Genomic DNA, 27,019 nt, shown 5'->3' with positions numbered 1-27,019 from the left:
AGGGAGCATTTTGGTCTGGGGAAAGTTTTCGTGGCAATACATGGGTGATCTCGTCATTCTGGAAAGCATTATATCAACAAAGGTATTTATTCATCCTTGGGGATTAAGTCCACCCCTATACACAGATCTTTTTCCTCGGCACGATGACATCTACCAGCAGGATAATGCAACGTGTCACACAGCTCGCAGTGTACGTGCATAGTCCGGAGAGCACGAGAATGAGTTTACCACCGCTGGCCACCGAACTTCCCAGATTTAAACCCAATCGGGAGAAGATGTGGGACCACCTCAATCGGGCTGTTCGCGTCACTAACCGAGAAACCTATGGCAGGTGGCCACATCCTCGTCGGTAGCTTCCAGAACCTCACTGACACCCTTCCTACACGTCTGTGCTGCAAAAGGTGATTACCCAGGCACCTGACACGTGTGATCACATTAAGGCGACTCGACAGTCAGCCCTTTGGTATCCTGAAGTACTCTCGAGGATTACCAGTTAGCTCAGATGAATGCAAACATCTATGATGATTAAGCGACGGTAGATTCCGCAGACTGGCCGAAATCGGACTGACGGTCTCTCGGGTGCTCCCCTCCATTTAGTATCCCCTCTGCGCTTTTGTTTAGAGTAATACGTAATCACACCAATGATTGAAGCAGCACCTGCTTGTTCTAAGTTCTTGCTTCCTGTCAGTTTACTGCCATTTCCGTTTCATCCCATAGTTCGTTAAATTTACCAGACAGGAAAAAATGAAAAAAAAAAAACGACCCTGCGTTGTTTCCGTTACGTTCAAGAACCATACATCATCTTGGCCAAAATACTTGGGCTTTGTGCAGGGCTGAACCTTCTTGAAACCCACTGTCAAAGCAGTTTTAAGAGGACAGGACAGGGAATGGAGAGTACTGTATGTATTGTATTGTATGTATTGTATTGTATTGTATGTTAACCGGGGACCTAGAAACGACGGAGAGGCTCCGTTCCCGCCGCAGCCGTAGTGGTCCACAACCCCGCGACGGCTACCGCAGTCCACTTCACCCCTCAGCCGCCTCACACCGATTCCAGAGCTATTGTGCCGTTCGGCCCCTGGTGGACCCCCCAGGGAACGTCTCATACCATACGAGTGTAGCCCCTATGTTTGCTTGGTAGAGTAATGGTGGTGTACGCGTACGTGGAGAACTTGTTTGAGCAGCAATCGCCGACATAGTGTAACTGAGGCGGAATTAAGGGGAACCACCCCGCATTCGCCGAGGTAGATGGAAAACCTCCTAAAAACCATCCACAGACTGGCCGGTTCACCGGACCTCGACACAAATCTGCCGGGTGGATTCGTGATGGTGACCGGGCGCTCCTTCCCGTCCGGAAAGCCGTGCGTTAGACCGCACGGCCAACCGGGCGGGCGAGTGAAGAATACTTACCGCCGTTGGCTCCAGGGAGTTACTGTAACGAGCAGGTATTGAGAGGGGAACACTAACAGACAATGACAACTATTGCTGCCTTCTGCAAGTGTTCATGGGCAAGTATTTACCAGTGCCTTACTAAAATCAGGTCTCATACAACAGCGACGCACCAAAAAATATAATTAAGGGGAGGTTTACTATCTTTTGGTTCAGAAAACCGATTTTTTTAAAATTGCATTTCTGAATTCATAAAAGTGTTTAGAATCCACCCATGAAACGGTTTTTCCGAATACGGAACGGAAAGGTTTTTTATTCGCGGTTAAACAAAAAAATGCACCTGCCTGAAATCGGCCTTTTTCACGCACCAGTTTTTCTTTCTTTCGGAGGACGAGTTATTGCACCAGTGCTTGGGAGGAAACACACAAAACTCAAAGGAAAGTTTGAACGCGGTGTTCGGAAGTTAGCCCCCATGCATTTGCATTGTGGTGCGAAGACTGGAGATTGCGACTTTCCTGGCATTGAGCAGCTTCAACGAAGGGTATTCAGCAATTATGAAGACCATGACAACGATGGACGTCACCCTGGGACTCTATTCGATGCAGTTCGCCAAGCATTCGGGCGACCACCGGATTCAAGCGGCCGAAAACCGCTTGTCCCTTGGCCGTACGAGCGGCTCTGGAGCAGCGCAGGATGGCCCAGATCGAGCAGAACGCCCTTTATGAGGAAGAGGAAGGAATAGTTTATGGACCCGGAATAGCAGATTAACTTACGTTGCATAAGATTGCATTTACATGTAGTCAAAGCTTCAAACGCGTTTTTTCTCGAAATGACTTTTTTTTTTTAATCGCGCGGTATGGTAACTTCATATCTACTGAACCGATTGGCATGATTCTTTGTTTTCGACGAAGCTAACTAAATTGTCTAGGAGTTGTACCACTTTCATTCCGATCCATCAACTATAAATATTTTTACTTGGCCGACGAAATCTATGAAAAAAATTCCCCCACTTTGTTTCCTATGGTCCAAATAACTTAAGCGAGGTACAACTCCTAAAGAATCTTATATACTTCGCTAACCTCAACTCAATTATGATTTCAGACTAGCCAGCTGACGTGTGACATCCCGCGCGTGGAGGTCTACATCGAAATTTTGTTTCGTTCCGACGGCACTTACGCCTTTACTCTTCGAATTTTCGGTCGAAAAAGTTCCAGTTTGTAGAGGAAATATCAATAAACATTTTACAAATTTGACATTGATATCTGTAACACATCATGAGAAAAAAAATTCTCAAAGAACTTGCTTTTTTCGGGCCAAAGATAGTAAACCTCCCCTTAAATGGTCATTACACTTCCAACTTCAGCTGAGTCTTTGTTTTCTACAAACAGTTACACACATAGCTGGTGAAACGGTATGGTGAGGTGAATCACAGCACAGTAATGTTATAGACCCAAGGCGACGAGAGACTTACTATGCTCTTCGGTAGTCCAGTAAATTAAAACGAATTAGTGCTTCTATTTTTCCAGCTGGTTAAACACGGTCTGTTCGTAATTGGAGTGACTGAGTCTAGAAGACTAGTGTGAAAGGAAGACACCAAACGTATCGCGCGTGGAATGTTATAATTTATCCACGGCTGGAGCCAGGAATCAGATTTCTTAAGTATAATTCCAGACAGGACGATGTTTGAGTCAAAATATTCGAACAAGTAATATACTCAAATGTAGCCTCAAATTTAAGTGGAAACAATGTACTTAGCATACCATAGTTTTCGATTCCAGAAGGGTTGCTCGACGGGAGGAGGAGGAGATTAGTGTTTAACGTCCCGTCGACAACGAGGTCATTAGAGACGGAGCGCAAGCTCGGGTGAGGGAAGGATGGGGAAGGAAATCGGCCGTGCCCTTTCAAAGGAACCATCCCGGCATTTGCCTGAAGCGATTTAGGGAAATCACGGAAAACCTAAATCAGGATGGCCGGAGACGGGATTGAACCGTCGTCCTCCCGAATGCGAGTCCAGTGTGCTAACCACTGCGCCACCTTGCTCGACGGAGAATGCTACTTATACAGTCTCTCATCAAACAGTACAAGCTGTAGCTAGAAACACATCGGCAGTTGGTATATTCTGTGATCTTTACAAGGCGTTTGAGTGTTAGAATACCTGACGTTCTGTGGAACTTACCCCTTTACACACGCTAAACAAACACAGTTAACAAACATAATGCGAAAGGTTGTGCTGAATAAGTGAAACAATGTTCGAAGGCTATAAAATTTAAGTGACCGGGGAGAAATCACAAAGGGAGGACCACAGGGTTTAATTTTGGGTCCAGTCCTATTCCTTACATATGTGAATGACCGTCCACTTAACATTCAACAAGTAGAATTGGTACTTTTACAGATGATACTGGTGTTATCATAAATCCCATTAGAGAGAAAGCAACAAAACAGTTGGTAAGTTCTATTTTCCAAAGAATTATAAAGTGGTTCTCTAAAAATGGACTCTTCCTAAATTTTGAAAAACACACTATATTCAATTCTGTACAACAGACAGGGTCGTACTAACAATTGATGAGGCACATGAGCAGAAGCCAGAAAGTAGGGTAGAATGCTCAAAAATTTTTGGGTGTACATATCGATGACAACATGAAGTAACGTAATGCGGAGCTTCTTAAGCAATTAAGTTCAACTCTTTTGCTCTTCCTATACTTGCTAATCTTAGAAACAAACGAATCAACCTCCTGACATATTTTGCATATTTCCATTCAATAATGTGTTGTTGTTGTGGTCTTAAGTGCACAAAAGCGAATAGAAAAAGTGATATGTGGTGTTCACCCACAGACATCAAGTAAGAAACTTTTTAAGGAGCTAGGAGTTTTAACTGCGCCTTCGCAATTCACACATTCGCTAATGAAATTCGCCACAAGTAATGCATCACAATTTAAGAAGAAAGGTGATGTGTCCATACCAACACGACGAGAGGGAAAAATGACCATCATTAATTATCAAAGCTTTAAGTAGCTCAGAAAGGAGTTCAATATGCAGCAACAAAAATCTTTGATCATTTGCCAAATAACTTAAAATGTCTGATAGGTAGCAGATGCTTGTTTTTTTAAGCCTAGCTGCGTGAGTGGGGCTGAAATTATGTTCATTGATGTTAACACTGATCATGTCCGCCCCCGGTAGCTGAATGGTCAACATGACGGATTGTAAATCCTCTGGGCCCGGGTTCGAATCCCGGCTGGGACGCGGACTTTTCTCCGCCCAGGGACTGGGTGTTGAGCTGTCATCATCATCATCATCATCATCATCCTATCATCTTCATCGATTGCAGGTCGCCGAAGTGGCGTCAAATTGAAAGACCGGCATCCGGCGAACGGTCTGCCCGACGGATGGCCCTAGCCATACGATTAAATTAAAAAATAAAATAAACACTGATCATGTATACATAAATGGATAAAAGACTCATTCATATGATCTATGGATGAAGTAACTAAGAAGAAACAATGTTATCTATTCTGATATTGACGTATTCTCCTTTTATGGGGGATGGGAAAGTTACACAAAGAAAGAAAAAGTAAAAAATTGTAGAGGTAGATTCCTTACGTGACTTATCTCAACTAATCCTAACAGAATATGGAAATACTTCGATTCTCTGTTTAGAACTTGGAAATGCTTTGCTTACATATTTATCACCAGCCTGGAGGCTACTGTGTCATACCCTGTCGAAGACCAAGAAGCTTGTTTGCCTGCAGAGTATGCCGGCCATTGCGACAGTTATTAAGAGAGGGGCTAAATGCTGCAAATGACTTCCGGAAGTGGACACATTCCGTACCGACACAACAACCACGTCTGCGCGCTACTTACTCCACGCCTCCATGACGTCATCGTTGACGTCGGCGGCCGGCGACTTGAGAGGCGCGCCCGTGGCGCCCTCCGATATCCGCGACAGGTACATCAGGTGGTCGTGGTGCGGCCGCGCGCCGACAGGTGGCTCTCACAGCGGCGGCATGCTGCTCCTTCCACACAAACACGCCGCCCCGGGCGATCCCACGTGGCGAGCCGCGGGAAAATAAACAAGATGCAGGCAGTGCGGGTGTGGAGGAGGAAGACGAGATGCCAAGAGGAGCCAAGGTCGCCCAGTCTTCCCAGTAAGGAAGAAGAAGAGGATGGAGCCGCGGGCCACCAGCTGGGACGCGTCGGGCAGTCTTCTGAGCAGCCTCGCAGCTTATCTGGCGGAGAAAGTCCTTCCTCAAGAAGTGAACACTTGTCACACGTCTCTTGACCGTGGCGTCCGCGGATTTTGGAGGCTGCGTCGTGTATTTCCGGAAAAATATCCATTACAGAAATGAAGCTACTACTAATCTTGAAACTTCTGACAAATTAAAACGGACTAGAACTCTGAACATTCGTCTTCGTAGTCTGTATTGTTACAGAATATTTTTCTTTGTACAAAATTTTATTCGAAAAATTATAACATTGCCCGCAAATACATCATGAAATCAGAAAATAAAAAAAAAATTATAATTGATGGTGTATACCAGGGGTAGTCAACCTTTTTACCTACAACCGACTTTTGTTATCTCTGTTAGTAGTAAAATTTTCTAACCGTTCACCGGTTCCAAATTAATAGTGATTTGTGAACTGAGGACGTCCACTAGTGGGCACAGGGACCTTATTGACTACTCTAGGCGCTTTAGTCGGAACCGCGCTGCTTCTGCGGTCGCAAGTTCGAATCCTGCCTCGGGCATGGATGTGTTAGTCCAGGGGACTGATGACCTCAGATGTTAAGTCCCACAGTGCTCAGAGCCATTTGAACCATTTTGTTGACTACCACTAGCGAACACTGTTCACATTCTCGAATATTGGATCCATCTGACAGTCATGATCCGTGTACTTCAGGATGTCATATGAGAAAAATAGGAGTTGGTAAGGGTTTTTTTTTTTAAATTACCGCTACCAGTCACAAACTTTTATGACTATAGTATTACTTATTGAGCGACATGTTTCGAGGCAACACCTCATCTTCGGGCTAAATGGCAAAGAATTTTACAATAAGGTCATACTGATGTTACATAGTTTTCTCGTAAATGCTGTGGTTATCCTGTGGAAGAAGAGAAAGCTTAGTAAGAGGCGATGTCACTGTGGAAGCTGGACTGATGTTTGCATGAAAATGTTTTGGGAAGGTCACTCACTCTGTTCGTCTGGCGTGGCAGTCTCATTGTGATTCGTTGGGGTGCCTCCATTTCCATGGCTCTCCTAGTCACTGTTCACAAATTGTCACTAACATATCAATAACTTGGAAACACGACCACAAACAGTTCTGTAGTGCAGTGGACAAGATGGCGGTCGAAATACAGCTGGTTTCGATTTGATTATCGATTTGTCGATCTACACTCCTGGAAATGGAAAAAAGAACACATTGACACCGGTGTGTCAGACCCACCATACTTGCTCCGGACACTGCGAGAGGGCTGTACAAGCAATGATCACACGCACGGCACAGCGGACACACCAGGAACCGCGGTGTTGGCCGTCGAATGGCGCTAGCTGCGCAGCATTTGTGCACCGCCGCCGTCAGTGTCAGCCAGTTTGCCGTGGCATACGGAGCTCCATCGCAGTCTTTAACACTGGTAGCATGCCGCGACAGCGTGGACGTGAACCGTATGTGCAGTTGACGGACTTTGAGCGAGGGCGTATAGTGGGCATGCGGGAGGCCGGGTGGACGTACCGCCGAATTTCTCAACACGTGGGGCGTGAGGTCTCCACAGTACATCGATGTTGTCGCCAGTGGTCGGCGGAAGGTGCACGTGCCCGTCGACCTGGGACCGGACCGCAGCGACGCACGGATGCACGCCAAGACCGTAGGATGCTACGCAGTGCCGTAGGGGACCGCACCGCCACTTCCCAGCAAATTAGGGACACTGTTGCTCCTGGGGTATCGGCGAGGACCATTCGCAACCGTCTCCATGAAGCTGGGCTACGGTCCCGCACACCGTTAGGCCGTCTTCCGCTCACGCCCCAACATCGTGCAGCCCGCCTCCAGTGGTGTCGCGACAGGCGTGAATGGAGGGACGAATGGAGACGTGTCGTCTTCAGCGATGAGAGTCGCTTCTGCCTTGGTGCCAATGATGGTCGTATGCGTGTTTGGCGCCGTGCAGGTGAGCGCCACAATCAGGACTGCATACGACCGAGGCACACAGGGCCAACACCCGGCATCATGGTGTGGGGAGCGATCTCCTACACTGGCCGTACAACACTGGTGATCGTCGAGGGGACACTGAATAGTGCACGGTACATCCAAACCGTCATCGAACCCATCGTTCTACCATTCCTAGACCGGCAAGGGAACTTGCTGTTCCAACAGGACAATGCACGTCCGCATGTATCCCGTGCCACCCAACGTGCTCTAGAAGGTGTAAGTCAACTACCCTGGCCAGCAAGATCTCCGGATCTGTCCCCCATTGAGCATGTTTGGGACTGGATGAAGCGTCGTCTCACGCGGTCTGCACGTCCAGCACGAACGCTGGTCCAACTGAGGCGCCAGGTGGAAATGGCATGGCAAGCCGTTCCACAGGACTACATCCAGCATCTCTACGATCGTCTCCATGGGAGAATAGCAGCCTGCATTGCTGCGAAAGGTGGATATACACTGTACTAGTGCCGACATTGTGCATGCTCTGTTGCCTGTGTCTATGTGCCTGTGGTTCTGTCAGTGTGATCATGTGACGTATCTGACCCCAGGAATGTGTCAATAAAGTTTCCCCTTCCTGGGACAATGAATTCACGGTGTTCTTATTTCAATTTCCAGGAGTGTATGTGGTGTCAGATGTTTACATGTCTTCTGCACGTTTTGTTATCGTATAACAGATATAGGTTGACAAAATACATTACAAATTGAGCACCTGTTACAATATTATTGTACACATCATGATATAAACTATTTATTTTACATATTTCTAAGCTATTGCTGGGGCTAGGGTCAAACGAATGTCTTGTTATGTAGCTTTTATTCTTATAGTGAAATTGGAAAATAAATGTGAATTTTTGAAGTCTATCATTTCATTCAGGATTTCGTTATTCCCCGTGTGGCCCTGGATGAATATTTCCATTTCTTCCAAGATCTTGTCAACTGCACTACAGAATGGTTTTTGTGACCGTGTTTCCAAGTTACTGTTCCGTTAGTGAAAATTTGAGAACAGTGACCAAGAAAGTCAAGAGAACCACGGAAATGGAAACACCTCAGCGCATCACAACGAGACTGCCACGCCAGAAGAACAAAGTGAGTGACTGTTACAAAACATTTTCATGCAAACACCAGTCCAGGTTCCAAAGTGACATCGCCTCTTACTGAGTTCTCTCTTCTTCCACAGGATAACCACGGCATTTACGAAAAACCTATGTAACATCAGTATGACCTTATTGTAAAACTGTTTTAGTAATGCCATTTAGCCTGAAGATGAGGTATTCCCTCGTAACATGTCGCTAAATAAATAAGTAATACAATAGTCATAGACGTTTGTGACTGGTAGCGGTAATTTAGAAAACCTTTACATATTTCTTGAGACAGTCACGGTCGAAAAATAGTCAAAATGGCTTCAAGTAGGAGTTAGGTTTCAAATAGACGACGATTGTGGAATCCGTGGAGGAGATGATATCTCAATATGTTTGATCTCAGACGAAATTCTAAGATTCTGCAACAGATGAAATATGGCGACAGTATTCCTTACCGAAGAGTCAGGATACAGCGAAAAATTAAGTATTTACTTACTTTTTTCCCATTCGCATTAAAATTTCGGTGATAGCTGCTGTTGGTAAGAATAGCAACTGTTTTTTAAAAAATTACAGCGTATTGACAAGTAATGCCTTCGAATTTTTAATGAGAAAACTGTCAAAGCTTTTTAAATAAAACAAACGTTGTTAGTATTATACATTTTTATTCTTCTCGTCTGTATATTTGCAGCCCTGTGCCGACAGAGGGCGCCGAATTGTAGATGTAACGTGCTGTGTGTAACGCAGCTTAGTCAGTGCGTGAGAAACAGATTGTTGTAATAAAGTTTCGAATTCTGAGATTTCGTCCACACATGGAGCACACTCTCTTTCAGCACGACAATACCAGAACACACATGGGGGCTGCGACATCTGCAACAATTCGACTCCTTGTGTTCACTGTGATCATTCATCCTCCGTACAGTCTCGACTTGGCCCCTTTCGATTTTCAACTTTCTCCAGAACGTAAATAACAACTTGGAGGACTTCAGTTTGACAGCGATGAGGCGGTGCAAACAGAGAAGAGGTTGTGGCTCCGTTAACAATGTCAAAGATTCTACAGTGACGGTATCAACAAACTGGTCTCTCGTTGCGAGAAATGTGTTCGTCGCCAGGGTGACTATTTTCAGAAATAAGAATGTACACATGAAGAATAAAGATATAACATGTTAATAACGGTAGTGGTATTTAAAAAGCTTTAAGCGTTTTCATATACAAATTCGGAGGCATTACTTTTCAATACGACCTCGTGCATACAGGGTGAAGCCAAAATTGCGCACTCGGGCTTCGCAGCGCGCCAGCGATAAAAAAAGTCTCTCGCAAAATTTCGTCAAGCGAGTACACCCGGCAGAAAAAAAGACGTTAAAGAGTGGCAATCCGGCAACACTGTACTCATATGCCGGTTAAGTACCTTTGTAAGATCATCTCGTATGTGCTGTTCAGTTGGTGCAGAGGATAGAGTTCTGGGTCCGCATGCAGGAGGTCGTGTGTTCGATCCCAGATTGGGGCGCGATTTTTTTATTTGCTAATTTCGTTCTGACATTTCATACTGTAATATGCGCCGTTTCTTACGTCAAATGTATTCTAAATTTAAAACATTTCTTTTTTACTCTGAACGTAAAAAGTAGGTGTTTAGACAAATAAGAAATACAGTTGAAGCAAACGACCTGTCTTAGGACAGAATAACTACAAAAACAATATCAATTTCGAGATGCTAAAGATGCGCCTGTTCCATGTATAATGCGCATTACCCCTGTTACAGATATTGTTCTGCATGATTCATACCAACATCGCTAATTGTGAAATGTTCCGATTCGAATTACACTGTGTCCCTAACGGTAACAGACGTGATATTTCCACAATCCAATGGATATAATAATAATAATAATAATAATAATAATAATAAGTGCACGTGTTTCCTAGAGGACCCGCTGCAATCGCTGTTGACGATTAAGATGCCAGATACCGTACTACCTACACTACATTTACCAAATTAAAAACATAGGCCTCAACCCAGAATCGAACCATCGAACTGCTGCAAGCTAACCCATTGCACCAAGTGTACAGTACAAGGAATGTGTGCTGACAGAGGTAGTGGTTACAGTGTTGCCAGATTGCCACTCTTTAGCGTCCTTTTTCTGCCGGATGTACTTGCCGGACGATATTTTGCGAGAGACATTTTTTTTAATGCTGGCATGTGAGGAGTTGCGCTGCGAAGCCCGAGTGCGCGAATTTCGCTTCATCGTGTATACAGTTGATCCAAAGCAATGAATTGCTTTCCGTTTCAGCGACATCTATGAAGGAAATCACGCCAATAACTTTAACGTCTGAGGTCATCAGTCCCCTAGACTTAGAACTACTTAAACCTAACTAACATAAGGACATCACACACATCCATGCCCGAGGCAGGATTCGAACCTGCGAACGTAGTGGTGGCGCGGTTCCAGACTGAAGCGCCTAGAACCGCTCGGCTACTCCGGCCGGCGATAGTTTTGTGCGCAGTCCCAGTAAGTCTACCAACAGAGCCAGTCGAGAACTTTAAATATGCCAGCCAACTGTATGGAAAGTTCTGAGACGGCGTTTGCTGTACAAGGCCTGCCGATTACAACTTGTGCAAGCTCTCAGCCCCAATAACAAAGACAAGCGTCCCGCATTTTGTTATGTGCTAGCAAAGATGGAGAGTGACGCATTTCCACAGCGTGTAATTTTTAGCGACGAAACGACGTTTCACCTTAGTAGTCAACAGACACAATGTTCGCATATGGGGTTTGGAAAATCCACATCCACCATTTCGACACGGAGGAGACTCACGGAAGATCAACGTGTTCTGTGCCGTATCCCGCACAAAGGTTTACGGACTATTTTTCTTTGCGGAAAGAAGTGTAACGGGAATCACGTACCTGGACATGTTGGAACAATGGCTGTTATGGAAGATTCCCAGGACTTTATTTTCGAACATGATGGAGCTACACTCTATTGGGACCGTGATGTACGAGACTTTATGAATGACTCCCTTGCTCAGCGGTGTATCGGTCGCAGGGGTCCTTGGGACCTGGCTCTGCATTTCTGCCCACCGACGTGATGATGATTATGATTGGTTTGTGGGGCGCTCAACTGCGCGGTTACCCGGCGCCCGTACAAATTCCCAACCTTTGCTCATCCCAATCTCGCCAATTTGATTAATGGTGATGAAATGATGAGGACAACACGAATACCCATTCATCTCGTAGCAGGTGAAAATCTTGACCCACCGGGAATCGAACCCGGGACCCCGTGCTCGGAAGTGAGAATGCGACCGGGAGAGCACGAGCAGTGGACTTCTGGCCACCGAGATCTCCTGATCTCACACCCAGCGACTATTTCTTGGCCGGACTGGGTGGCCGCGTGGTTTAAGCATAGAGTAAATATCTCTGGAGTGAGCATTGCGTTCTGCGCGTGTTGTCAACATTACACCAGGATTGTCACGTGTTTTCGGGATTTCGCTGTGCGTGGGTGCTTTGCGCAGCGTTTGAAGTTTATAATATCAAGTGTTTTTGTTGTATTTCACCGTTTGTTGATAGTGTAATTGCGATGGTGAATTACTGTTGTTGCTACGGATGGAAAGAACAATATGTGAAAGGAGGGATAGTACCTTTTCATGGGTACATACCATGTAGTTCTAATTATAGTTATATTAGTAAGAGACACTGTATATTTTTAAAAATTTCGAGATGCATTATAATTAAGGCTTGATTCTGTAGACCTTTTTTTTACGATTTTATGACTATATAATAGATATTACGGCTCGTACAAACAATCGCTTCCTATCGTAAATCTGCTAGTGGAACAGGAAAGGGAATGGTTAGTTGTTTCAGCAAATACTATCCTCCATGCATTTATGAGTGACTTGACGATTGTGTATATAGATTACTCAGTCTACTATTTGTTTAATAAAGTGGGAGCAAATACGTAAAATGCGTGAAATAAATACTTCAAAGTGTCACCAGTAAGAAAAATTGTGCTTTAGGTCGCAAAAACGAGGAAATAAATACGCAGGAATAGCAGAAAAAAGGACGAATTAGCAGGGATATAATCGCTAATGTGTGGCAAATTCGGTTTTTTTTCGGACACTTGCAAAAGCACTAGCGTACTGTCAAGTCGTTTTGCAAGACTATCACTGCAAAAATGTACGTCAGGCTCTGTAATACTATAAAGTGCTGTATCATGCCGAAAACTACCAAAATTCGAGTTCATCTGAACTGTGACACCTATCGCAAAGAAGCAGGATGTAATATCACTTGCCCTTAAAAGTTAAGTAACTGGTTTATTCCCGGTATCAAATGGATCCTGTTAAAATGTCTACGCAACATATATAAATAATCCACGACACGTACGAAAAGAATCCGTCTGTACTAGGGATGTAGTGACATTCTAAACATACAGGGCGCTATACGGACAAACACACGACGTCCCGAGAAAACGTGACCAGGCCGGAAATGTATGTTCACAACACAAAATCTGTCCTGCGCATGTGAATGTTCACTCCAGAGATATTTACTCTATGGATTTAAGGCGCCAATCACGGATTCGAGTCCTCCCTCGGGCACGGGTGTTGTGTGTGTGGGTGTGTTGTTAGCATAAGTTAGTTTAAGTAGTGTGTTAATGTACGGGCCGATGACCTCAACCGTTTGCTCCCTTAGGAATTCACACACATTTGAACATTTGACTATTTCTTATGGGATTATGTTTGGGTCTCGCCTCTACCGACCACTCTGAACGATCTGCAGATCCGGATCACTGCTGCCGTGCATCCAGAAACAGCAGATAGGCTTTCGCGTGTGTGGGACGAGTTTGGCTACCGCGTCGATGTGTGCCGTGCAGCCATCGTTGGACACATTGATCATTTATCACATTTCTAATTATCAAATAATTATTAATATACAGGGTGATTCAAAAAGAATACCACAACTTTAGGAATTTAAAACTCTGCAACGACAAAAGGCAGAGCTAAGCACTATCTGTCGGCGAATTAAGGGAGCTATAAAGTTTCATTTAGTTGTACATTTGTTCGCTTGAGGCGCTGTTGACTAGGCGTCAGCGTCAGTTGGTGCTAAGATGGCGACCGCTCAACAGAAAGCTTTTTGTGTTATTGAGTACGGCAGAAGTGAATCGACGACAGTTGTTCAGTGTGCATTTCGAACGAAGTATGGTGTTAAACCTCCTGATAGGTGGTGTATTAAACGTTGGTATAAACAGTTTACAGAGAATGGGTGTTTGTGCAAAGGGAAAAGTTCTGGACGGCCGAGAACGAGTGATGAAAATGTAGCACGCATCCAGCAAGCATTTGTTCGCAGCCCAGGAAAATCGACTCGCAGAGCTAGCACAGAGCTGCAAATTCCACAATCAACTGTATGGAGAGTCCTACGAAAAAGGTTAGTTATGAAACCTGAACGTCAACTACCCGAGGCGATGGATCGGCCGCCAGGCAGCCCGTGACTGGGCACTTCATCACTGGCCTCCAAGAAGCCCTGATCTTACCCCCTGCGATTTTTTCTTATGGGGGTATGTTAAGGATATGGTATTTCGGCCACCTCTCCCAGCCACCATTGATGATTTGAAACGAGAAATAACAGCAGCTATCCAAACTGTTACGCCTGATATGTGGAACGAGTTGGAGTATCGGGTTAATATTGCTCGTGTGTCTGGAGGGGGCCACATTGAACATCTCTGAACTTGTTTTTGAGTGAAAAAAAAACTTTTTAAATACTCTTTGTAATGATGTATAACAGAAGGTTATATTATGTTTCTTTCATTAAATACACATTTTTAAAGTTGTGGTATTCTTTTTGAATCACCCTGTATAATTTAGAATAGCCCTGTATATTGTTGATGACTAGGGTGCCCACACGTCCGGATTAATCCGGACATGTCCTCCTTTTTAGCTCTTTGTCCGAGGTCCGGGCGGATTTTTACAGTGTCCGGTTTTTTCGCGAAGTTGAGCGTAATACAGTTAAATATACAATTCGTCCCGTTATATTGTTCTTTTCTTAAATACTTTAAATATTGGCACTGCCTTCGTGATAAACACGCACGACGGCAGTGTTAGTAGGTGGCAGCAGGATCGTCGATGACATCGTTCATCGACCTATAAGCGAATGCAAATATCGATTATTTAAAATTTTCGTTTCGTATCTTCGCTTTGTATTGGTTTGGCTTCCTGTAGTGCACGTGTGATTTGTGAGTTACGTAAAATATTTGGCTATGCCCTAAACGAAAGTGTACATTTTCTGATGTCCTTTCCCGCAAATATCCAGCTTTCAAGAAAGGGAGAAATGAATTTGAAGCGGAATGTAAGACATGTCGAGCTGGAACGTACGTCTCAGTGGCCAATAAATGTAAGAAACAACTCGACAGAGTAACTGTCATGGTTTTATTTCATTGTTTCATAGTCATTCAATGTATTTGTGTTCGGAAGGTTAAAGTGCAGTTTACATGTCGTCAGCTGCTGCTTGAATTGTAGATGTTGGTAGCGGTGCGTCAAATGAAGGGAGGTGAATGGTCTTACGTTTTTCGCTTTGTAAACAATTCCGTGTTGTTGATATAACAAAACAATTGACGCCACTCTGTAGCCACAATCAATGCTTTTAATTTTTTTATATTGCTCAGTTAACCACCACTTGACTATCAGTAGCTATTAACTACTATTGGGTTAGATAGAGCAGCAATCAGTCGTAGAATTAAGTTGCTTTAATATGACATTTTAAAGACAACGCAAATCAGTCGCAACCTCACGCCATTATGTAGCAGCCACTTGCTTAACATCTAAACGAGTACCACTTTCATAACACTATATTTACATAAGTTATTGCATTAGAATAACACACAAACTCATGAGGGTAACTATTAGCAACAATTAATACGTAAAACTGTCATTTTTCAAAATAAGTGTTCAAAAGATCACGCTTTATCATATTGTTCTTATTTCTCGGCCACTAAGTGCGACATATTGAAATGATGCTCACAAGCGCTACTAGCGCCAACAAAGTGCATTTTTTAAGTAAAGTTCACGTTATATCTTTTGTCAAGTAACAACTAATTAAGTTAAGACAGGTCCCAACACGACAAAATATGCAATACTTCCTATAATGTACTTTACATAGCCATATCAGTTTTATAATTAATTTTAGCCCATGAGGCGTAAACTGTCATTGTTAGGTGCTATAGTAACTTTAAGCATCTAGCACAATACAGACATGAAAAAAAGTAAGAATTGTAATTTTACATAGTTTTACTCATAATAATTTTATGTTACTACTTAGTTACTATACAACATAAATATTACAAAAAAATGTCGTCAAAACTGTAAACTTCAGGCGAAACTCATAGAGGGCGCCATACGCATAACCGATGTGTACTGTGAAACCAACATACAATTTTACGACAGGAATGGTTGAACTGTGTAAGCATTCACTTAAGCACGAACAACTGCTACAATTCCGCACTGATATGTAATGTTAACATTAAAAGACAACGATGTGATGGACTTATAACTTTTGTAAATCACATTATAATATATACTCTTGTATTTGTTTTAGCATTGCTAATGACCTGACACAGGTCGAAATCTGATCTGCGTTGTGACTATAAATGTCATATTAAAGCAACTTAAATCTACGACTGATTGCTTCTCTATGTAACCCAACATAACCACAGTCGTTGCGTGCACCCACCCCATGGAGGGCAACCTGATGAATTAACTACTAATTTTACCGGTAATTCCCGGCAGTCACGTGACTTGTCCAAAGCTGACGGGTGGTATCCAAGTCTGCAGTTGACCTGTTTGATGTGTCCTCTTTTTTCTTCGTTTGTCCTCCTTTTTAAACAATTGCATCTGGTCACCCTATTGATGACTCAAGTCTCTGTTGTGTGTGTCTATTGTGATTTTTAAACTTGCGGAAAAACGCTACGTATTTACGCTCTAACCCAATACGAACTGCGCCCATTAAGTGGCCGGCCTGATTGATCGATACAATCACCGTGGGCGCAGTTTCGTTTCCTTCCCGCCATTGGTTGCGGGGTTCGGCTCCCTTCGTCACGCAGTGTGTGATTGGCGAGTGACGCAGTGCTAGTGGCTGCATGTCGCTGGTGGCTCAATCAGTGGCAGGAAGACCACTGCAGTAGAGACGGGAACAATGGCGGGCCCAGGAAACAACTGCCGGCGATTCAGTCGAGAGGGGGAGGGGGAGGGGGAAATGGGGGGGCTGCCCCGCTTGTGAAAGAGAAACCGCGGCCTGCCCTGTGAGGGTCCACCTCACAACAGCTGGCTCATAGCCCGGCCACAGCACAAGGTACAAAGGCACACCTGGGGCGCTGCTGTCCCGTAGCCAGGCAATACAAGCGTGGGATCGGCCGCGCATTTCGTCACCGCAACTTCCCTGTTGTTCTTGCCGCAACGCAACCGACACGGAACGATCTACTGACAAGGGAACCTCCCCATCGCAGCCCCCTCAGATTTAGTTACAAGGTGGCACAGTGGATAGGCCTTGAAAAACTGAACACAAGGTCAATCGAGAAAACAGGAAGAAGTTGTGTTGACCTGTCGTTGTTGTTGTCTTCAGTTCTGGGACTAGTTTGATGCAGCTCTCCATGCTACTTTATCCTGTGCAAGCTTCTTCATCTCCCAGTACCTACTGCAACCTACATCCTTCTGAATCTGCGTAGTGTATTCATCTCTTGGTCTACCTCTACGATTTTTACCCTCCACACTGCCCTCCAATACTAAATAGGTGAACCCTTGATGCCTCAGAACATGTCCAACCAACCGATCCCTTCTTCTAGTCAAGTTGTGCCACAAACTCCTAATTCTATTCAATACCTCCTCATTAGTTATGTGATCTACCCATCTAATCTTCAGCATTCTTCTGTAGCACCACATTTCGAAAGCTTCTCTTCTTGTTTAAACTATTTATCGTCCATGTTTCACTTCCATACATGGCTACACTACATACAAATACTTTTAGAAACGATTTCCTGACACTTAAATCAACGCTCGATGTTAACAAATTTCTCTTCTTCAGAAACGCTTTCCTTGCCATTCCCAGTCTACATTTTATATCCTCTCTACTTTGACCACCATCAGTTATTTTCCTCCCCAAATAGCAAAACTCTTTTACTACTTTATGTGTCTCATTTCCTAATCTAATTCCCTCAGCATCACCCGACTTAATTCGACTACATTCCATTATCCTCGTTTTGCTTTTGTTGATGTTCATCTTATATCCTCCTTTCAAGACACTGTCCATTCCGTTCAACTGCTCTTCCAAGTCCTTTGCTGTCTCTGACAGAATTACAATGTCATCGGTGAACCTCAAAGTTTTTATTTCTTCTCCATGGATTTTAATACCTACTCCGAACTTTTCTTTTGTTTCCTTTACTGCTTGCTCAATATACAGATTGAATAGCATCGGGGAGAGGCTACAATCCTGTCTCACTCCCTTCCCAACCACTGATTCCCTTTCATGTCCCTCGACTCTTGTAACTGCCATCTGCTTTCTGTACAAATTGTAAATAGCCTTTCGCTCCCTATATTTTACCTCTGCCACCTTCAGAATTTGAGAGACAGTATTCCAGTCAACATTTTCAAAAGAATTCTCTAAGTCTACAAATGCTAAGATAAGTCGTAGGGTCAGTATTGCCTCACGTGTTCCAACATTTCTACGGAATCCAAACTGATCTTCCCCGAGGTCGGCTTCTATCAGTTTTTCCATTCGTCTGTAAGGAATTCGAGTTAGTATTTCACAGCTATGGCTTATTAAACTGATCGGTAATTTTCACATCTGTCAACACCTGCTTTCTTTGGGATTGGAACTATGGAAAAAATACGCAAAATATACAAACTGAGTAGTCCATGCGTAAGATATGCAACATCAAGGAAAATATGAGGTCAGGAGCGCTGTGGTCCTGTGGTTAGCGTGAGCAGCTGCGGAGTGAGAGGTCCTTGGTTGAAGTCATCCCTCGACTAAAAATTTTACTTTCTTTATTTTCGCAAAGTTATGATCTGTCCGTTCGTTCATTGACGTCTCTGTTCACTGTAATAACTTTAGTGTCTGTGTTTTGCGACCGCATCGCAAAACTGTGCGATTAGTAGACGAAATGACGTGCCTCTGCAATGGGAACCGAAAACATTTGATCGCAAGGTCATAGGTCAACCGATTCCTCCACAGGAAAACACGTCTGATATATTCTATACGACACTGGTGACGGCATGTGCTTCACATGACAGGAATATGTTGTCGACCCACCTAACTTGTACACTTGGCGAATGGGTGAAAAGATTCTTCTACCTTGCCCAATTTAGGTTTTCTTGTGGATGTGATAATCTCTCCCAAAAAAGTGATTAAAAGATAAGAGTTTGTCACATAAACTGCAACAAATGAATGCAACAGTTTGACAGTCGCACAGTTTTCCCTGTGCTCTGTCAAAACATATGTTTTTAACGTTTTCAAATTTTTCCGTGTGTAGACCGTCAAATCCTGCATATGTCCTGGAATTTTGGAGAGCGAAGTTGATTATGTGAGTGCCTGAAAACAAAAAATTAAACTTTTCACTCGAGAGAAGACTTGAACCCAGGACCTTTCCCTTCGTAGCTGCTCACGCTAACCACGGGACCATGGCGCTCCTGAGCTCACATTATCCTTGATGTTGCCTACGTTTCGCATGGACTACTATGTCTGTATATTTTGCTTATTTTTTCATAGTTCCACACAACTTCTTCCTGTTTTCTCGATTGATCTGTGTTCAGTTTTTCAAGGCCTAACCACTGTGCCAACTAAATCTGAGGGGGGTGCGATGTGGATGTTCCCTTGTGAGTAATAATGATGGCAGCTCTGTGAGGTAGGTTACTGTAGTCCATACGAAGGCAAAACATCAAAGTTAATGTACTGAGAATATAGTCTTATTTATACATATTTGAGTGGTGTCTGTTTTGTCGGACATGGTCGACAGAACAGACACTGGTCCTGATGGCGCGGCTGGTATATACACACAAAGAAGTCATGGGATGGGGAGATGCACACATACGGATGGCGCTGGTATCGCATACACAAGGTGAAAAAAGGGAAGTGAACTGGCGAGGCTTTAATTTGTACACAGGTGATTCATGTGAAAAGGTTCCCGTCGTGATTATGGCCGCACGACGGAATTAAGAGACTTTCAACGCGGAACGGTAGTTGGAGCTAGGCGCATGGTACATTACGTTTCGGAAACCATTAGGGAACTCAACATTCCAAGATCCACGGTGTCAAGGGTGTGTCAGGAAAACTAAATTTCAGCCATTATCTCTGACTGAGGACGATGAAGTGGCCGACGGTCTTCACTTAACGACCGAGGGCACCGGCATCTGCGAAGAGTTGTCAGTGCTAACAGACAAGCGACACTGTGTGAAACTGCAGCAGAAATCAATGTGGGACGTGCGACGAACGAATGCCGGACATTTGCCACACTTGCCCCTTCGCCAGGTAGTTTGAGTAGCGATCCCTCAGGTAAGGGACGCCCTTCCTCGTACTACTTCTGTCCGTTTTCAAACGTTTGCCACGCCGGACATTTGCCACGATTTTACCTGTTCCGAAGGGTTGGGTCCCTTCTCTCCCTCTGCCCCTCCCTCCCCCCCCCCCCCCATCCTCCTCACCCGCCGCCCGACCCGCAGTAAAGGTGCTTACTGAGCCTTTCTGCTGGTTTACTTAACATGGAACCAGAATCTCTATGGATTTTCCGCCACATTTCTAGAAAGAGTTTCGTTGTGGAAGCTATTAAATGCATCTCGCATGGAAATCCGCACCAAATTTCGAGCCTCACAAGGGAACCTCCCCATCGCACCCCCCTCAGATTTAGTTATAAGTTGGCACAGTGGATAGGCCTTGAAAAACTGAACACAGATCAATCGAGAAAACAGGAAGAAGTTGTGAGGAACTATAAAAAAAATTAGTAAAATATACAAACTGAGTAGTCCACGCGAAGATAGGCAACATCAAGGACAATGGGACTCAAGGAGCGCCGTGGTCCCGTGGTTAGCGAGAGCAGCTACGGAACGAGAGGTCCCAGGTTCAAGTCTTCCCTCGAGCGAAAAGTTTACTTTTTTATTTTCAGTATATGTGACAAACTCTTATGTTTTCATCACTTTTTTGGGAGTGATTATCACATCCACAAGAAAACCTAAATCGGGCAAGGTAGAAGAATCTTTTTACCCATTCGCCAAGTGTACAAGTTAGTTGGGTCGACAACATATTCGTGTCATGTGACGCACATGCCGTCACCAGTGTCGTATAGAATATATCAGATGTGTTTTCCTGTGGAGGAATCGGTTGACCTATGACCTTGCGATCAAATGTTTTCGGTTCCTATTGGAGAGGCACGTCCTTTCGTCTTACTAATCGCACGGTTTTGCGATGCGGTCGCAAAACACAGACACTAAACTTATTACAGTGAACGAACGGACAGATAATAACTATGCAAAAATAAAGAAAGTAAAATTTTCACTCGAGGGAAGACTTGAACCAAGGACCTCTCGTTCTGCAGCTGCTCACGCTACCATGGGACCACGGCGCTCCTGAGCTCACATACTCCATCATGTTGCCTATGTGGCCCATGGACTACTCTGTATATTTTGCTTATTTTTTCACAGTTCCACACAACTTCTTCCTGTTTTCTCAATTGATCTGTGTTCAGTTTTTCAAGGCCTATCCACTGTGGCAACTTGTAACTAAATCTGAGGGGGGGTGCGATGGGGAGGTTCCATTGTCAGTAACTCTTCGCCAATCTTAGACATTTTACATTGGTATAAATTATACGTACCTTCTTCGGTGCTCCTGCAGCAGCTTTCTGTCGTGTTTTGTGTTCCATGGGGGATCAGTTCCGTCTCTTATTAATTTATTTGGTATGAATCTCTCGAGTACTGTTGATACTATTTCTCTGAACTTAACCCACATATGGTCTTCACTTAACGTAGTTTGGAAGGATTGAAGAATGTATCCTAGAAAGACGTCAACCGAATTTTTCGTTGCTTCTATAAATAGATATATTTCGCGTTTAGTTTTAGTGAATTTCTTTGCTACAGAATTGAGCCTCGCTACAACTGTGTGTTCACTAATCCCTGTATACGTCGTGGTGCTCAGGATTATTTGTGGCTAAGAGGTCAAGTGTGTTTTCGTAACCATTTACAGTTTGAATGGCCTCATGAACTAATTGCTCAAAATAATTTTAAAAAAAGCATTAGAACAATTACGGAAGTTGTTTTCTATCTATAATGGGGTCTGAAAATGTATTTTTGTGAATATACGGAAGGTAGACTGAAGTCAGCGTCAACTATAATTGTATGAGTAGGATACCCATTTGCGATGAGACTCGAGTTTTCTTTGAAATGTTAGTGCAGATCATTACAATTACGGCTTTTCCCTCCAAAACGTAGGATGCTTTCTCTGTGACCCCGCAAATAACAGAGCTAAACAATGTAGAACAACAACGTACGTTACAAGCATAGCATTCTGTATTACTTCATTTCCTTATTTCTAACATTTTAAAACTGTACGTCGACTTCAGATGACATGTCAATCATAGATGTTCTTATCTCTGTTTATGAACGTATATTCAGTCATGTTTTGAACATGATGTTACGCAGCAAGGGATATCGGATTTTAGAGAGTAAATTAATATGGAGTATGTCGTTCTTCTTTTCAAACATTCGCATACCCATTTCTTCTGTCATTGTCTTTTGGGCATGCAGTTGTAGTAACTAAAGTAGACACAAATGCAGTGAACAAAAAGAAATGTTTAGCGCACATTCGCATTCTCTTTACATCGTTCGTTTCTTGTTGCTCTCATGATGATGGACTGTTTCTATCGCAATCAGTAAGCGTGAAAGGAAGCTACCATACAGACAAAGGGATCTATATTTATACTTGGCAGAACTAATTACATACTGATATAATCGTCGGAATTGCTTTCGTTTCCCAAAAGATATATTTCGATTTCGGAAAAGAAGCTCTGTATATGGCCAATATGTCGAAGAAGAAAGTCCCTTACGTACTGGTTGTATCGAGTAAGATGTAGAGACGGCTGTTTGAAAGCGGACAGAGGTAGTGCGGGGAAGGGCGTCCCTTACCTGAGGCATCGCTACTCAAGCTACCTGGCGAAGGGGCAAGTGTGGCAAATGTCCGGAGTGGCAAATGTCCGGCATTCTTTCAAACCGCTGTCTCCACATCTTACTCGATACAACTAGGACCTCCTTCGACATCTTGGCGAAATACAGAGCTTCTTTCCCGACATCGAAATATTTATAACTTTTGGGAAAGGAAAGCAATACTGAAGATTATGCCAGTATGTAATTAGTTCTGCCAAGTATAAATATAGATTCCTCTGCCTGTACGGTAGCTTCCTTTCACGCTTACTGATTGCGATAGAAACAGTCCATCGCCATGAGTGCAACAAGAAAGGAACTATATAAAGAGAATGTACGCTAATCATTTCTTTTTGATCACTGCACTTGTGCTTTCTTTAATTACTGCAACTGCATGCCCCAAAGACAATAAGGAAAAAAGAAATGGGTATGCGAATGTTTGAAAAGAAGAACGACATACTCCATATTAATTTATTCTCTAAAATCCGATATCCCTTGCGGCGAAACACCAGTTAATAAAGTGTAGTGGGACAATGTTCAAAACATGACTGAAAATACGTTCACTAAATAAAGAATATCTGTGATTGAAATGTCATCTAAAGTCGACGTACAATTTTAAAATGTTAGAAATAAGGAAATGAAGTAATAGAGACTGCTATGCTTGTAATGTACGTTGTTGTTCTACATTGTTTAGCTCTGGTATTTACAGGGTCACACAGAAAGCATCCTAGGTTTTGGAGGGAAAAGCCGTAATTGTGATGATCTGCACTACAGCAGAAACAAGAAGCACAACTTAAGGAAAAATAATGTAATGTGTGTTCCTGCTTACAAGCGACATTGAAGCAGATGGTTCCTGTGACTTAGTATGGGCAGAGGTTATATTCGACAACCGGAATAAATCAGCAACTGGTTCCTTTTACCGACCCCCAGTCTCAGATGAAACAGTTGCTGAACAGCTCAAAGTAAACTTGAGTCTCATCACAAATAGGTACCCTACTCATACAATTATAGTCGGCAGTGACTTCAATCTACCTTCCATATGTTGACAAAAATACATTTTTCAGATCCTGTTGTAGATAGAAAAAAACTTCCGTCATTGTTCTAAATGCATTTTTAAAAACTATTTTGAATAATTAGTTCACGCGGCCATTCAAATTGTAAATGGTTACGAAAACACACTTGACCTCTTAGCCACAAATAATCCTGAGAATCACGACGGGTACAGGAATTAGTGAACACACAGTCATAGCGAGGTTCAATTCCGTAACAAAGAAATTCACCAAAACTAAACGCAAAATATATATATTTATAAAAGCAAGTAAAAATTCGGTGGACTCTTTCTAAGAGACAGTCTCCAATCCTTCCAAACTATGTAAGTGAAGACCATATGTGGCTTCGAAGAAATAGTATCAACGCACTCGAGAAATTCATACCAAATACATTAATAAGATACGGAACTGATCCCACGTGATACACAACACACGACCAAAGCTGCTGCAGCAGCACCAAAAAAGGCACATATAATTTAGACGAACGCAAAATCTCCAAGACTGGCGAAGTTTTACTGAGGCTCGAAATTTGGTGCGGATTTCAATGCGATATGCATTTAATACTTACCATAATGAAACACTCTATAGAATGGCGGCAAATCCAAAGAGACTCTGGACCTATGTTAAGTGAACCGGCGGAAAGGCTCAGTACGTACCTTTACTGCGCGACAGCGACGGTAATGTTACTGATGATAGGGTGGCGTGGGGTTTCCTACCGTGTGGTTTCCTAGGAGCAGTGGCACACTAAACCTGTGAGAGGACCGGGCCGGCAAAACAAAACGAGGCTCCCCTTGCTGCCCCCTCCCACCCTCCTCACCACACAGGATTTCTCCGAGCGTTTCAAACGCAAACGGAAGGAAGTCCCACGTTGCTTATCATCTTCATTTTGTGTCGTGATAATTTACAAGGTATAACGTTATTTTACGTAACACTGAAAGTGACTGCTCTCGTAATCTCGGTACTACTATTTAATAGCTATGTTGCCCCTTATACGACAGAAATCACTACATGATCATGAGCGAGCGGGGTGTATAAAAATGAATTCCTATTTCCCAAACCAAGAGGAAGGTCACTGTCTACATAAAACTTCGTTCAGTGCATGGTGGAGGGCACTTACGGATTTCAACAAAAGCCACAGTGTTCCTCCGATCCTGATGAAATTTTGAACATTTGATCTTCAAAATAAGGGGCACCTCACCGTCTACGTGAAATTTCGTACGGTGTATGGCGGAGGGTGCCTTACAACAGAATTACACACCATTTGACTGATCAACTTGGGAGATGGCTCATGTATGTATGTTTTCGTGGTGAAGGCATTTACAAAAGCCAACGTGTGCTGGATGGTGGATGGTTGGCCCACCTTTAAATAAATTCAACATCGTCTCGTCAATCAGCATGAAAGTTGGCAGATATATTTCTTCATAGACGGGGAAAGAGGAGATGGCATGACGGAGGCGGAGGAGGAGATATACGGAGAGAGGAGAACGTGATAGGGGCGGAGAAGGGGGAGGAGGTGCATCCAGAGAAGTGAGACAAGCAGATAAAACAGAGAGGGAACAGCAGGCAAACAGAGAAAGGGGGAAGGTGATGAATGACTAATGGAACACTGTAATAAATACATAAATTAGGACTGTTATTGTGAATTTGATGTACTATTAAAAAAACGGAGGAGATGGATAGAGACGGGAAGATGGATGGAGACGGAGAGAAGGATGGAGAGGACGAGGAAGTGATGCGAGAGAGGGGGGGGGGGGGCAGATGGAGGAGATGGAAAGAGAGACGGATGGGTGGAAGTAGGAAGTGGATAGAGAGACGAGAGATGAGGCAAGAGGGGATGAACTGGCATAAAACTGGGATGGATAAATATACGGGTAACGCCGGGTTTACAGTTAGTAATTAGATAACTTACGCGACAATGGGCGTGTTCATCTGAAAGAAATTACAGAATATCTCCCTATGGTTAGATGTGGCGTATAAAGTCTCGAGAACTAGAGTGTTGTTCTTGATGTCTACAGATGATAAAATTCGTTGCTTAATATAGATGACTCCACCAAAGTTCATCTAGTTGGAATTTCATCTTTATAAAATGAACTACATAATAATCAGCTGAAAAATGCTCCTGTTGGAGCACAATAAAGGCAAATACGATCGTGTTTAAAAGTCTCTGACAGAAAAGTGGGCAACCAGCTGTCTGAGTCCTCATTCCACCTTCCTCACCAAAAATTCTGGAAGCCCCACAGGACGAGCGACCATGTTATGCAAGAAATTTACCAAGTAAAATTTCAGTTTTGTTGAGATAAAAATTCGATAAATAGCAGATTGTTTATTAGAACTTTAGAAATGCCGTTTAAAGCGTACTTCTGTGAATGAGATCCGCCAAACACAATTAGTTTCGTATGACATATATGACGAAACTCCAGAATCGGCAAGTTAGCTTTGCGAAATTATTGATGCTGATCGATGACGACACTGTCTGAGAAACGGTGACAACACCTGCACTGAGTGTCAGTGATTGGGGTGGACAAGCAGTGGGGGAGGCTCATTTTGCAAACACCTCGTTAGGGAACCGGTTGCTCTGGACAGCTTCGCCACCTGCTGCACCCTTGTAGGAAACCCCGCGGTAGGAAACCCCACGTAGCCGATGACAGTACCACTAAAGTGGAGTTACTAAATGCAGTTCCATGGGTCGGGTGGCGGGTGAGGAGGAGGAGGAGGAGGAGGAGGAGAGAAGGGACGCAACCTTTCGGAGCAGGTAAAATTGTGGCAGCTGTCCGGCGTGGCAAATGTCCGCACACCTCGACGAACGTATCCTTAAGCCGTCGGCACACGGACCGTGCTGTCGAACGTTAACGTTGAGCGTGCGAAGATCAACGTGCTGCTGAACGCTTAGGAACGATGCGACTTGTGCATACGGTAGGTGGGTCCCAACGTGGTATACCCGATCGCAACGCACTCCACCGGCAGTTTGAGGGATGTTTCTAGTCCGTAAATCACACTGTTTACTCAACGGGCGCGCGTAAAATTCCCACGTTAGCTCTATTAAAACGCACATCTCCTGCATCGTCCACGAAAAGGAAAGGCTTATAAAAGTTCCATTGCAAACAGTGCAGTACAAATTTAGAATACTTCTCCGAATAAGTTAAACATTATTTCATCATTCCCACATTTTAGT

The 27,019-nt window shown here is 43.7% G+C and overlaps 1 protein-coding gene across 7 annotated transcripts in view; it reads right to left on the bottom strand.

The window, feature by feature from the left end:
* LOC126210649 (echinoderm microtubule-associated protein-like 2) overlaps positions 1 to 27,019 on the bottom strand; it is a 664,635-nt gene that overhangs the window by 212,011 nt on the left and 425,605 nt on the right. For 5 of the 7 annotated variants that reach the window (XM_049939973.1, XM_049939976.1, XM_049939977.1 and 2 more), the window contains exon 2: positions 5,248 to 5,612. The exons of the other annotated variants lie outside the window; for them this stretch is intronic. In XM_049939973.1, coding sequence (XP_049795930.1) covers positions 5,248 to 5,338 — 91 coding nt within the window. In that variant the 5' untranslated portion in view covers positions 5,339 to 5,612. The remainder of the gene's footprint in view (positions 1 to 5,247; positions 5,613 to 27,019) is intronic. 7 annotated transcript variants of the gene reach the window in all.

This window comes from Schistocerca nitens, chromosome 10 (assembly GCF_023898315.1).
Source record: "Schistocerca nitens isolate TAMUIC-IGC-003100 chromosome 10, iqSchNite1.1, whole genome shotgun sequence".
NCBI classification, from domain to species: Eukaryota; Metazoa; Arthropoda; class Insecta; order Orthoptera; family Acrididae; genus Schistocerca; species Schistocerca nitens.
Note: the sequence above shows the minus strand (reverse complement) of the source record. Positions and strands in the feature narration are given on the sequence as shown.